Consider the following 15,212-nt stretch of genomic DNA (forward strand, 5'->3'; position numbering starts at 1 on the left):
GTTTGGATTAAGTACAAGGCACTGTGTTATTATTACAGAGAAAAATGGAATAATGTTTTAAATTTGGATTGTTTAGATAAAATGGAGTCTACGGGAGACAGGCTTCCCGGATAACGGGTTTCCAGATAATGGATCCCATACCTGTATGATGTCATTTATAGTCACCGTGAACCTTATAATTTCGACGGGTAAAAGGCAAAGAAGAAAATGCTCATAATAAAACAAGTGCTCAGCTAAAGAGAAACACTATACAGTTATTTATGAAAAGGATCTATGAGATGAAAGATGATTTATGGGTAACAAATTCACCTACGCCCAGCAATAAAGTCAAATACCTGACAAATGCCCCCAGATTCCGCTCTGTCTTTACATTTAATTTTCCAGCAGCTTGAGCGCATTATATTCTTGAAGGAAATTAATTAGAGACATCATTATTTCATTTGTAACATTTGCCATTGACCGCAAGATAAAATACTGTAAATTATTGCTCAAAACACCCTTATTAGATCTAATAATAAATGCAATAAAATAACGGCACAACAATTCGTACACGAAAATTGGCAAATATACAGTACAAATGTTTTCTATTAGATAAATGTTCTGAGCGATTGATTAAACATTTAATACAAGACTGCAGAGATGTAAACACAGATCAGTCTGCAGGGGCTGACAAGTTATAAATCTGCTGTCAGTTCTATAGCTTTTTTTTTTTTGGAGGCAACGTTACCGTTTGTATCTGTAGAACTTAAATGGCAATACATAACATGCCACATTAGACAAATTGCTGTTGTCAAGAGGAATCTGAAACTGTAGTTCATCAAAATGTCAGTGATATACCGAACTCAATTTATACAACAAACTGGTTTAAAAAAAACCAAAAAAAAAAAAAAACCCAGCGCAGAATGTATGAGAGTCAGCCTTGTATATAATAGGAGTCAGATATTTACATATATTAACATAAACTGTTTCTAGAACCAAAGGCAAATCACCTGTTCCGTCTCTTCACTCTTCCTTTTCCGTGCTGTCCGAGAGATTTTTACTGTTCTTGGTGAATTTTCTCCACGGTGTTTCACTTCCATTTTGTTGGGTCGCATTGGGCTGAAATTAATTTCCATCTCTGGCCTTGGGAATCTGCTGACCCTGCCAAATTCTGTAGATATTGCAGAAGAATCTAACACAGTGTCTGATCCGCCTTGTGACTGTAAAATAAAGGAATTGTAAAATATTTTTACCCCCATCAGAAAAATATTCCCATACATAAAAACATGGCACATGAACACTATCCATAATGCAATATATCTGGGGCTGGAAGTACCGGTATATCCCATAGAGTTAGACTAAGAATTCAATGACACTAAATAACAGGGTTGTGCACTCTTTACATTCTTCTTCCAGTTCTATAAAACATCACTCATAGATTCTACCCAACCTGCTTCCATTGTCTTGTTGTTAGCGAACATAATTGTGCTACTCCCCATGTTTCCCTGTTATGAATCTTAAGACTTGCACTATGCAAACTGCTGGGGTTGTGAATCGTTTTGTGATATGTTCAATATAGACTACCAGAGTTAAAAGAAAAAAAAAATAAATCAATGCAGACGGCTGATGGATGTTTCCAGTGGAAAGCCATCCCAGAATAGATGGGGCTGCTATAGATGTAAAGGTAGGACAGACTTGATTTTAAGAAGGTTTCAGAAAGACGTTGGACAGGCAGGTGTCAGATATATTTAGTATAAGGTGTATGATATGAAAGATAACAAAATAATGACAGTCATTCATGACAATCATTGCTGCAAGTGCTGACCTGACAGTCATCTGCAGAGGAGGTACTGTCCACAGAGATTTTTGTATTGTTCAGCTGTTGGTTAACCTGCTCGGGTTTATCAATACTCTCCTTCTGTTCTTCTGTTCCCTGGAGAAACAGATTCATATACAGTGAGTAGAAGCTTCCTGCTGTTAAATCTTGCCACTGACATTCCACATGTATGTTAGCTTGACGGTTGATACTTTTTTTTTCCATGAATATATTTTTGAACATTTCTCTTATAGTCTCTTATATATGAGTAGCTTTGTCTCTGCTCAACCTAACTTTCCGTTCTGTACAGTAGTACATTGCAAATTGCTGCTGAAAGCATGGGGACAGTCGGTGGAAAAAATGCTGACTTGAGAAGGATACAGATAATTAGTTATTGGGACAACAAAAAGAAAAAAATATTGACAGATTAAAACAATACAGTTTACATCTTAATGGGTTTTTTCATTCAGCATAGACAGTTCCCCTTTAAACGGACAATAAACCCAACTATAAAGCTGTCCCTTCTTTCTCTGGAAACCAATTCACCAATAAGAATTCAACTGACCAAAAATGGAAATACAGATGCAAAAGAATCACCAATTAGAATTATGATTCCCAGCACTATGCCGTCCATCTTGCTCATATCCGACATGCAGAAATGATTGTGCCATTTGTATTTTGTTATTATGTTATACTGGACATGGGAAGGAAAGACAGACTTGTTCAGTGCTGTGAAACTGTGCTTAATGTTTCCAACTCCAAATACAAGAACACGGAACCAGAATTACATAGATGCTGGGATTATCATTGGAGGATTATTTTGCACTTTAATGCTGCCGCGGGAAAAGTTCTAGTGAGCAATATTGCTGTAAAGGAGAAAGAAAGCTACCAAAGCAGTTTATTGCCAATAGATTAGCCACAATAGTGCAAGCTATAAGACTATTTATTCTGCAGAATGCTTTACCATACCTGAGTAAACAGCTCTAATAGATCTGTTTGTTTAGGATAGCAGCTGCCATATTAGCTTGGTGTGACATCACTTCCTGCCTGAGTCTCTCCCTGCTCGTTCAAAGCTCTGGGCTCAGATTACAGCAGGAAGGGGAGGAGGGAGAGAGGAGCAAACTGAGCATGCTCAATCCCTAGCGGTTTATGCTTAAAACAGGAAGTCTGATACAGAAGCCCATGTGTACACAATAGAAGGAAAGAAATTTTGTGTTTCTTTTGACAAAGGACTCAGAGCAGCATTACCTTGAGTGTTTGCTGATAAAGCTTACTTAATTGTAGCCTTTCCTTTAAGAAAACACCCTGATGTTGCAGGACTACAGCTCCCAGAATGCCTTAACCTTGATATGTTAAAGTATGCTGGGATTTGGACTCCAGCAGCAACCAAGTAAAGTGTGGTTATGCAGTTTTTAGTGTCCCTTTAAAGGTGGCCATACACGGGCCGATAAAAGCTGCCGACAGACTGTGTCGGCAGCTTATTGGCCCGTGTATGGGGGCCCCCGACGGGGGTTAAAAATCCCGTTGGATCGCAGCCGCATCTGTTCGTTGATGCGGTACCGCGATCCGACCGCCCGTTTGCGAGAGCTAGGATCCGATCGTTGGGCCCTAGGGCCCACGATCGGATCAGCCCGATATTGCCCACCTCAAGGTGGGCATATCGGAGGGAGATCCGCTCGTTTGGCGACATCGCCAAACGAGCGGATCTATCCGTGTATGGCCACCTTAAGTCAGTTTTTGTTCTTTGTCAAGTTATTCCAGCATTGTAGTACAGACTGGCACAAATTTATCAGCCGCCACTCATTACTGTATATGCATGACTGACTGCACATTTATTAGCACCCCCATCCTAGTCACAGCAAGTACTAATCTTTATAAGACGAATCGGAATAAGCATGCTATGAAACAAATGCCACATCAAGCAAATTGACAGCAGGCAGGGTTTCTCAGCTTCATCAGAGGGCTACACATCAATTATTAAAACAATAAAAGTAATTACATTTATAATAAATATATTTGCAGTACTTGTAGAGCTTGCTAATAAGCACTTCTGGCACAGTGGTATTTGGAAATTAAATGCTGATTTCAAAAGCCTAGGAAGTAGGGGCAAACAAATCTTTCAGGTTTATGTTCTTCACCATTTCAGCCACCAGAAATAATGTACTCGCTAATATAAGCATTGATAATATAGTGAATAAAGAACCCCCTCTTGTAAAATATAAGGATATTATAAGTTACCGAGGAGTTTCATGACAAGTCGCGACAGAAATGACATCAGAACTCACCGTTTATAACTGATGACATCAGAACTCACCGTTTATATGGATATAATTTACAAGATATTCATAGCTTTTGTGTTTTTATAAGGATATAATCTACAGTTTGGTCATGTCCCTATGGGACCAAACTGTAAAATACATTCTTATAAACGGCGTGTTCTGACGTCAGAACGCGCCGTTTATAGCTAAAAAGCCAGCAATTGTCATTGCCGCACTTTCACCGGAGCTCTTGCTCCAGTCTGTCGCCCTTGTGTCGAACTTCCCCCTACTTCCTTATTTCAAATGGTGAGCTCACTCGCTCCTCCTTCCCCAATCTCGCGCCCTCATACCCTCTCAATTGTTGGATTTTCCCAAACCCTGTGTCACTCTCTGGCCGTGTTCAGTCTTCCACTCCCACCCTCCATCCGTCTCGCTCCCTCTGTGCCTCTCTGATCTCACGTCAGCATCAGCCACCATCAATCAATCTCCTTCTGCCCCTCCCACCCTTGTTCTCTCTTCGTTCTTACTTAGTCTGTTGCTCCAATACGGAAACACCGAATGCAGCCGCCTCTCCTGGTATGTTGTTCACCCGTCCAAACAGGCTCTATTTAATACTCCATCCTAGCCATATACCTAGCTCAGATCTACCCGTCACATTACTTAGCCTTTACGTCTCAGCTTTTTACTTTAAAGATCTCCCCCCTCCCCTGTCAGCCCTCTACCCTCATCCTTAACCCCTCGCCTGCCTCTTGTACAATAGTTTCTGTACCCCCAGCACAAAATTTCAAGTGAAAAAAAGTGAAACTACAGGGGAACATACAGAATTTTGTCATTGTGCATATTAAAATAGAGCAAGGCAGATAGCTCCTTGAAGACACTGCATGCACACTGTAGATTATAATGAATAATGCACCCCCTACTGTAATTTATACAGATATTGGAAGTCACCTCAGAGTTATGTGACCTCTATAAAAGCACTTGGCCTGCGGCCTCGTGCTTTTATATGGTCACGTAACTCTTCGGTAACTTATAATATCTGTATAAATTACAGTAGGGGGTGCATTATCCACTATATATTTTACAGGTTTATGTATTATAATAACACCCATGAGCATGACTGCCCAAGTATCTGTAATGTAAGGAGATTCCGTATCAATATCAGTGCCTATGGAAACAGTCATGTGGTTACTTCTAACAAGCAAGTTTCTAGCAAGTTTGATAGGGCTTAATCTAAAATTCTGAAGTTAGTACTTTGTTGTTGACAGAGAAAGTGACATAATGCAATTTACATCACTCCAAGAAACAAGCTGCAGCACTCTGAATCCTGTGAAAGTGGTTTATTGTGCCAACAAACTTGTAAAAGTTTCAGGCCAACTCCCTTTCGTTGGCTCGAAACGTTGCCTAGTTTGTTGGCACAATAAACCACTTTAACAGGATTCCGAGTGCTGCGTGTATTTTTTGGAGTGGGTCCCTGGCAGGGGGACCAGCAGCTTGCACCTGAGGCTACAAGCGGTGATTTATAGTTGAGCATCGCCCGCATTTGGTTGTACTGCAGTTTACATAGTACCTACATTTCCAGCTTTAAGGTTAGTCTACAAGAAAAATGCAGCAAAGGAGGATGAAATGAAAGTTAAATATGTTGCGGATGAGCTCTGTGCAACTTCATAGGTATGAATGGCTATACACAGAGGAGGGACTGAAGAAGTTAATGAAACGATATCACTGAAACTACACCTGTTTTTTGTTTTTTTTTGACAACACACCCAGCTACTCAGACAAGAGCAATACAGCCACAAAGTTACATACATGTAGCCTACATTTTTTATTTTAGGGCTCACTTATAAAATTAATTAAAGTATGTTAGTATAAAGTATGTTATAAAATGACATATTCTTAGCTAAATAATAATAAAAAAAAACCCACAAAATTAAAAAAAAAGTAAATAAATAAATCCTGTTACAGACTGTTTCAGAACGCCACTCTCTACACCATATTAAAAGTAAAAACCTTAAGGTGAACCCTTGCAGAGAAAAGTTGTGCGTTTTTTGTTTTTTTTAATATCCCATACCTGGTTTGTTACAGTTTCATTAGCTGGCAAAGTCTTGGAGCGCTCTAAATTAGCAAGATTCTGCTGTAATTCCTTAATGGCATCTTCTCGTAAAGCAAGTAGTCGCTTTAGTTCTGCCACATCTGATGCTTCCTACAGAAAATACATTATGCCAATTAGAGAACTATCAACACTTGACAAAATGACAGCTATTTAGTTAGGAGAGGGGCAGGGTATCCACTGTGGCGTCACCACTGTCTCTGGTGAAGTTAAAGAGAGCAAATGGTCACTAAATTGATTTACCAAGTATAGGAGGTGGTTCAGGTGAACTTCCCGAACCTTCAGCTAAGGGAGCGGATCCAAACTGTAATGCAATCAGGCAGGCACTCAAAGGACCAATCCTCCAGACGTGTCAAAGAATTATGTAGTTTATTTGGTGCTTATAGCATAACTGCACAGACACTAATCTTTACACCTGTGTGGAGGATTAGTCCTTTGAGTGCCTACCTGATTGCATTACGGTCTGGTGAAGCTAACATTCAGCTTTCATTCACAGTTGTTGCCTCATAAAAAAATGCACTATATATATATATATATATATATATATATATATATATATATATATATATATATATATATATATATATATATATTTAAGACAGCGACATTTGTGCATACTTCTACTAAAAGTGCCTTACCCTTTAAACAAAACAGGGATTGTTTGTCCATATATTACAATATATTTAAGCTGTCCAACTACGTCAAAGTCGTCAGTCATCTCATATCTGGCCAGTCCTACATTCAACTTACATCTGATTCATTAATAATTCAATTGCTTCATTATACATTTTACAAAGGGACTAAGTTTTACCTGCAACTTACTTGCTGCTTTCAAAGGAAAACTCCCAAACTTGGCTGCCCTTTTATTAGACACCAGTGGGATCACCTGACTATAGCTGGGAGGGGTGGGAGCTACAACATGGAGCTGGTCACTGCTCCTGTATAAAACTATAACAAACAAGAGAAAGTTGTGCTCACCACTAATTTTTAAAACCATTAGGTGGGGGTGCAATGAGGCTGAGAACGGCTTAAGTCACAAGCCGAAACGTCGAAATAAACAACAATCTTTTTTTCACTGCAAACAAGTCCTGTGAGTGCATTGGTTTTTGAGGTGTTTTGATATATCTATCTATCTATCTATTTATATCTATATCTATATCCACACACACACATATATATATATATATATATATATATATATATATATATATATATATAAATAACTCTGCAAGTGACATTAGTAACTGCCCAAATTATACTGTACATACTAGTTTTGAAGAAAATTTTTTAGACACGTTTCAGTCATCTCTAACGACATTTTTAAACAAACAAGATTTTTTGGAGTTTTTATTTTGCCTGTATTTGCATACAGATCCATCTAGGTATGGAATCCGTTATCTGGAAACCCATTATGATTTCCTTTTTCTCTTTACTAATAAAACAATGCCTTGTATTTGATCCAAACTAAAATATAATGGATCCTTATTGGAGGCAAAAACCAGCAGAGTGTGTTTATTTGAATTTAGCATGATTTTCTTGTACACTTAAAGTATGAAGATATCCGGAAAGCCCCAAGTACTGAACATTCTGGATGACAGGTCCCATACCTGTATTAAGCAAGTGAAAGAAGTGTAGCATTTCAAGTGATTGCCAGTGGCATAGAGGGTATAAAGGTAAAATGTTAAGTTTATAGAACATATGTAAAAAAAAAAAAAAAAAACCCTTTTGGGTTTTATGTTTAATTGGAAAGGTGCTTTCATTATGTGTTTTTTTCCCTGTTTCTGGGGGACAGCAAGCTCCACTTTTAACTTTTTTCCTGCCAGCAATCTGTTTTGTTTGCAGTATGTCACTTCCTCTGCAACATCCTATGGTGTTGATGGGGAAAGGGTTAATACAAAAACGCTTCAATCCATGTACAGAATCTCTTCGTATAAGCTCATTTTCATTGTCAAGAAAGGACACTCAATTCGTATATTCAATATTCTTAGAACTCTGAATTGGAAGTATTAAATGCTGCGGTACTCTGAAACACTGGAAATAATATTTTATGTCTTACCTCCTGCGTTCTTGAGGTACTACTGTTTTTTAGGTTTTCAATTTCTTTATCTTTTTCCATGTTGCTGGAAAGCAGATTCTTGAGTTGAATTTCCAGTGCCGAAAGAAGTTGATCTCGTTCTTCCCTCCACTTCTGTAAGGTATTATCTTTTTCTGCCAATTGCTCCACTAAGTGTTCCTAACAACAAAAAAAAAAAAAGTTTATATAATCCATAAATGAAAATAATTCTAATTTCTGTTACATATTAGCTGTATACTGGTTAGAGTCTTGCTTAATAGGGCACTGCAGGTCTAATAGAAAAGCAATGTCTCAGGATCCTAAATGACTAGATTTCAATCGCAGCTTGGTGATTGGTCAAGAAAATGACAATTTAGGTTCAGATAAGGTCAGTAGTAATCCCATTTAAATGCTGTATGTGTCCTGACCATAATAAAGGAAGAAGGTATTTATAATACATCCAGGGGTACACTTTGCCTTGTTATGGGCTACCGTGACAAGTGTCGGCTACCTGTTCTCATTTTTAAAAAATATACCAAGAGCTGAAAGAAATATGAATGTTATAGGTACCATCTCTGCTTGGTGTTTGGCATAGCGTTCTCGATCCTCAGCAAATTTTCTCATCTCTTTATTCCTGTGGGTCTCAGATTCTTTAGCCTGAGCAAGAAGATTCATTTTTTCCTCTAGCCATTTCTTTCTCTCAGTGTTATACTTTTCTTCGAATTCCTGTTCAATAAATGAAGAAGACAATAAGCTATGGATTGCACATATAATATACGGTTTTGTCTCCAATGCACATGAATAGGAAATCTTAACACTCACTGCAGAAATGCAAAACCTGGTGATGTTAACAAGTGCCATAAGGGCGATCAGACTAAACACAAATAAAATAATGCTAGAGGTAAATACACATTAGACTAAGATGCTGGCAATTAATTCATTGTTTTCTACGGATTAGAAATGTGTTTTGGTACAACTGGGACTGCAACAATATATACAAATTGCATATGACCAAAAAGAATTGGCCAGAGCTGGGCAGACATATTAATATTTTTGGAAACTTTTGCTGATTTTGTCTTCTACATTCTATGCCAAATTGGGCTGATCTGAGAAGTTTCCCTCAGCCAACGACTGGATCACAATTGGCGGCTACACACATCTACCAAGCGAGAAACAAATCGAGACACTAATGTGATGCCCATCCAATGGGATTTTCAACCTGCCAGATGGATATTTGCTGGATTTGCAGCCAGATATCTATAGGGACTTCTTATTCAGTTGGCAGATAAGTAGCTAGCACAGTCTAAAGGGGCCTAAACTGCTTGTGTGTGGCCATCTTAAAGGACCAGTAATTAAAAAAAAAAAAAAAAATATATATATATATTTGTTCTAGTCTTTCGATAGGTGGCATTATTTCTAGGGATGCACCGAACCCACGATGTGTGGATTCGGCCTAACCCACAAATCCTTTGTGAACGATTCGGCGTATGCAAATTAGGGGTGGGAAGGGAAAAACTTTTTTTCTTCCTTATTTGTGACAAAAAGTCACAATTTCCCTCCGCTAATTTGCATATGCAAATTTAGGATTCGGTTCGGCCGAATCTGAATCCTGCTGAAAAAGCCCGAATCCTGGATTTGGTGCATCTCTAGTTATTTCAGAGAGCTGCTAGTTTTTGCCACCCTTTTAAGATATAATCTGCTATAAATCTTGCAGATTTGCAAATTGAACGGTGAATTGACATCACACCCAGTCTAAAATTTGTGGCTTCATTTCACACCATGTCATTCTCTAGTGGTGGTGGTGAGAGAATTTGGCAAATATTTTGGCAACAATTATAATGCAGATGTATACAGAGACATGGCATGAAAATCACTAGCGTATTTTGGAGTCTTAAGATGGCCATAGATTTTGAGATTTTTAAAAGATCCGATCATCATCGTGAGACTACGATTATCTCGGAATGATATTACGATCTTACGAATTGTCCATCAACTAAAAAGACCAATTTGCCAGGAAAACAAAGGGGAGCTGCCTGCTTGGCCCTGCAAACATAGAGAGATTGCACTGGGACCGACAAAGATTTTTTGACCTGGCCGATCAATTTCCTGACAGATGTCGGCCGAAAAATCGTAAGATGTTCGATCGTTCGAATCCCAATAACCACACGATAATTTCGAAGGATTGGTCGGACTTCACTAAATTGGTCGTTCGGCAAGAGAAATCTTTGCGTCTATGGGGACCTTTACTTTAGTTGCCCATTAGAACTAAAACTTGTTTTTAGCATTTTCCATATGCTGCAGAGTTCTTACCACACTTAGGAATGCTATATATTTCCTATAATATTCAACATACCTGCTAATTCCCATGGAGACAATACTACCATTACAGCATTTCTTTTTTTTAAAGTAAAGGATACATTTATAACCCGATACCATTAAATAGAGGATTAAGAGTTATTATATTGAAATGTAAATACAACAATAAATTCTGAAACAGAAAAACAATGGCAAGGTTAGCGATCAACTTTTTTTTTTTTCAACTGTACTTTCTTTCATCTTCACTCGGATGCAGTGTTACTCTGAATGAAAACTTGATCACTACTATAAACCGTAGGAGTCTTTCAGATGAAATTAAACCTCAGCTATGACAGCGTCTAAGCAACAGTGATCTCAAATGATATGATAAGACATATAAAGCTTGAAAAGTGGTCAGAAAGGGCACAAACTGCACTGCTGAACTAACATTTGGGGTTTGGTTAAAAAAAATATAGACCAATGACTTTTTCATTTGGAACCCTCATCAGAGGCCTGACCTTAATTCAGGGTCTTCCTTAGTTTATAACAATAGTACGAAACAGGAAAACATTTATCACTTAGCAGTGGTTCCAAGAATATCTAGTCCAGCAAATAGTTTTTCATCCTAAAACTCATCCTAATTAACCCTCAAATCTGGGCTTTCAGCTGTATCTATTACAACAGGGGTGTCCAAAAGGTAGATTGGGGATCTACCAGTAGACCTTAAGCTGGTGATCAGTAGATCTCAAGACACTTTCAGCTTGTCTATATTACCCTCATGTTTCATGCTTTTCATTCAGATATTTAAGGTTACATAAATAGTTTATTTAAATATAGCTCTATAAATTCTCTCAAATAAATTTAATATTTAAGTAATATTTTCCATGAAACACAATGCTAACAATGCTATTATGCATGTAGATCATAATGGGACAACATCACTAGAAGCAGACCTCGTATTAGTAAAGTATGAGCAGTCCTGTAGTAGAACAAACAGACTCTCACTGGTCAATGGACTTTATGGTGAGTTCCCCTTCCACCGCTCCAACCAACACAAGAGGCCCAGCCACACAGTTGGAAGTGCTTGAAGCTGCCGTAATCTTTTGGAGCAAACATAACGACTTTTTCAGTAAGAAGTTTTATTACATTTACTGCGCATTGGCGCAAACTATAAAATTAGTGGTCATTAACTATTTTCGTGTTTGCTATATTAAATTCTATTTTCGTGTTTGCTATATTAAATTCGCGCAAAGCAAAATTTGTTCACGCAAAGGCATAACTTTTCGCATAGCTGGATAGTTTTTCCGTTACCAACTTTTATTACATTTCCCCGTTAGTGTTTAGAAGGAATCAGTTTACTTCTTGCTAAGCATATCTCCCTAAAGGGAATCCAATGGATATGGCCATAATTTGATCATTATCACATTATGACCACGATCCTAATCTTTTAAGGGTTAGTCATAACATGCCAATAATATTTTAAGGGTAAAAAACAGAATAAATCAAAAAGAAAAACTACAGTGTATAGATGTTGTTTGTATCTAATATCTCCAAATAATTCATGAAGCATCTCCTTGGATCTAATGGTGCACACAAAACCTTGAAACACCCTTTTGCCTGAATGAGTAAAATAATCTGCCCTTCTTTGAGAAGATGGATGCATTTCAACAGAACTCCCAAAACACTTTTACATGTTACAATTTAGCAACATTTAGTTGATACATTTCTCAGCAGCCATTAGGGACTAGAGAACATCAAGGCATAGACATTACCCTACTTAGCAGAACAGAGGACTCCTAAAGAAGAAGGGAAATCTAACTCCAAGGGGCATATTTATTAACAAGTAAGATGGGGCAACATAACCGGTAGTGTTTATCTCCAATGTTGATAAATATGCCCGAGTGATAGGCATGCATGAGAGGCACAGCAGCGCACATGAACAAATCAAATATGTTGATTTAATTATTGTAGACGTAAAGAACACAAATCCCCAGTGAAATGAGCAGAATACTGTTTTTACAAAAATAAAACAAGAAAATGAGCACGATTGTACAGGCTAGCCCTAACCTTTATGGTAAATGGCACAAAATATACAGAAAAGAGATGTTCAATTTACGTGTACCTTTAACTGATCCTTTAACTTGGATAAATGACCCTTGTTTCTTTCTGCATTATTCATTTCATCAGCTATGACTTGTCCTTTGCAGAGATTATTCTCAAGTTCCTTACATTTACGTTTCCATTCCTCAAGATCTGCAGATAAAACAAATGCCACCGTCAGAATAAAAGTTCTGTAACAAACATCCCTGATTTTCATATACGATGACAAGGCTAGTTGCCAAGCTATCTATCCAGTACAGTTCTACTTGATTTAACAGAAAAAAGCAGAAACAACTGTATAAAATTGGATGATTCTGCATCTGTTTGCAGGCAAAAAGAGAGGCACATCACACACCTTGAGATAATTTTTCTGATTCTTTTTCTTTGGCTTCAAGTACTTGATCTTGTTCTACTTGAGTCTGTTCTTGCTCAATAAGTGTTGCTCTCATGTCTTCAATTATCTTCTCTTTTTCTTGAGCCTCTACAAACAAAAGTACAGAACGTCAAAGTCATTGCATCAAGCATCTCGCAATACTCTTTAGGCTTTAGTAACATAAAAAGTATTAGGTTAAAACGACACATGTCCATCAAAAGGCAACCTTTGAGTCACTACTATACACATTTTCACTTACCATCATTTTTAAATTTGACATATTAAACCCTAGCTGTTAGAAAGCACGAGGACACATGGTTATTATAAGCTTTTAGTAAAAGCCATAAAATGTTAATGAATATTAAAGGGGTTGTTCGCCTTCTAACACTTTTTACAGTTCAATTGGTTTAAAAGATTAACCTAAAATAAGTGAATGTAAAATTGAACAGCGTGCTATTCTAAGTACTTTTGTAATTTATGTTTTTTTTTTAATTCCAAGATATTAAGGGATACATGTGCTGTTAATATGAATTAATTTTGTTAAAAATAGCGTAACCTGCTGGTCAGTTTTCAACCTCTCTCCTAAGCAGAAAAACATCAGATCTGCCCTCTCTTTCTCCTGATAAATTCCTTGACTATTTGCTGGTTAGAATGGTTGGAAACTGACGGTGCTGTTTTAACAAAATTCATTCGTATTAACAGCACATGTTGAAATGGTTAGAAACTAACCAGCAGGTGGCGCTGTTGTTTCAAAACTCATTTACAGAACATATATCCCTTAATATCTTGGAATTAAAAAAAAAAAAGTGAATGTAAAATTGATCAGGGTGCTATTCTAAGCACTTTTGTAATTTACATTCATTATTTTAAAGGTTTACTTACCCTTTAAGATAGTTCACCAGATATGAACTTTTCTATTTTCGATTTGTAATAATGAAGCGTAAACTTTCATTTTTTCATCTAAAGCAGCTTGGAAAGGAGGGGCTGCAGACTTTGTAAACTATTCTAAATTATACATGCGTTGATTTAATTTTTATTTAAATTTTATCCATTAAATCCATGAGTTTCATTAAAGGCAGTAGTTAAAATTGATACAAAGCAGATAAAGGTATGAATCAATGTAGCAAATTGTAACAGAACAGGATCTACACCTGGATCACTGAGCTACCAGACAAACACCAGAGACAGGGACATTAAACTTTCAACTTCAATTTTAGAAAAATGGTAAAAATAAAAACATTGAAAGAGTATTTCTGGTGATCAATCTGAAAATTAAATTGAAAAAAAGTGTTTGGAAGGTGAACAACCCCTTGCATCTAGCTAAACTCCTCACTGACTTCTAATCTCATCAGTTATTTTGGATTCCATGTTTGAAGGATACAGACCAGAAACGCAATACATTAAATGGTCATAAGTATCAGTACATCCCTCTTAAAAATGTATGTCCTCAGTTAGACAGCATGCGTGCAAGGTGAGAGTTCTGAAGGAAGGTGACATGATATTTTAAGATGCCACATTCCCATTAAAGAAATGTGTTTAAAACCAACATACAAAACAAATTACCTTGACATGCTTTCTGATACAAGCTCATTACATCACCATTTTTCTCATTATCAGCAGGCTCCTGAAACAGATGCATTTTACATGATTATTTGTATGTATGTATATCTTTATATAGTTTTACCGTGTAAGCAACACTGCACACTTATTATACAGTAATATAGAACAAAGGGAACAAAGATTGCAATATAGAAAAATAATATTCCCCAGTGATCGAAAATATACACAATAATTACAAATATGGAAGGAGATGCCAGCCCAGTTAAATCTTTTCCAATATCTTTATTCTTCTATTCTATCCATTGACGTGTGCAAAGTGTATCTATACACAGCTGTAAGGGCTTACAGATACAATCTTTTAACTGCTACTAATGCATTTTACTGCAGAAATGTTAAACCCATATTTATTCAAAATGCACCAATGAATAAAGCTGGGGATTAATTTTCAACTTATATATTCAGTCCTATGAAGAGGGTAGAAGAGGAGTACTTTCAAAGTGTAGCTGAGTAAGTAGAATCATTTTGTAATTCATTGGAGCTCATTTCTCAAGTTAAACACTTGGGCAGTAACTAATCAAATGTTTAATTTCATTAAACTAAGGAACAAATTAGGGGTCGTTTATGACCACAACCACAGTTTACCCTGCAGTCAATTGCACATTAAGCTCCAT

The 15,212-nt window shown here is 37.1% G+C and overlaps 1 protein-coding gene across 3 annotated transcripts in view; it reads right to left on the reverse strand.

Annotated features, from left to right (window-relative positions):
• The window catches only part of kif20b.S (kinesin family member 20B S homeolog), a 68,713-nt gene that overhangs the window by 10,801 nt on the left and 42,700 nt on the right, over nt 1–15,212 (reverse strand). Inside the window, exons 23-31 of one of the 3 annotated variants that reach the window (XM_018226898.2) lie at nt 14,545–14,605; nt 12,964–13,089; nt 12,631–12,761; nt 8,784–8,939; nt 8,217–8,393; nt 6,122–6,253; nt 1,805–1,912; nt 990–1,199; nt 336–404 (exon numbers count right to left, since the gene is read on the reverse strand). In XM_018226898.2, the coding sequence (XP_018082387.1) occupies nt 336–404; nt 990–1,199; nt 1,805–1,912; nt 6,122–6,253; nt 8,217–8,393; nt 8,784–8,939; nt 12,631–12,761; nt 12,964–13,089; nt 14,545–14,605 (1,170 nt within the window). The remainder of the gene's footprint in view (nt 1–335; nt 405–989; nt 1,200–1,804; nt 1,913–6,121; nt 6,254–8,216; nt 8,394–8,783; nt 8,940–12,630; nt 12,762–12,963; nt 13,090–14,544; nt 14,606–15,212) is intronic. The other 2 variants (XM_018226900.2, XM_018226899.2) reach the window with 2 other exon arrangements.

Source organism: Xenopus laevis, chromosome 7S, assembly GCF_017654675.1.
Source record: "Xenopus laevis strain J_2021 chromosome 7S, Xenopus_laevis_v10.1, whole genome shotgun sequence".
Classification (NCBI taxonomy): domain Eukaryota; kingdom Metazoa; phylum Chordata; class Amphibia; order Anura; family Pipidae; genus Xenopus; species Xenopus laevis.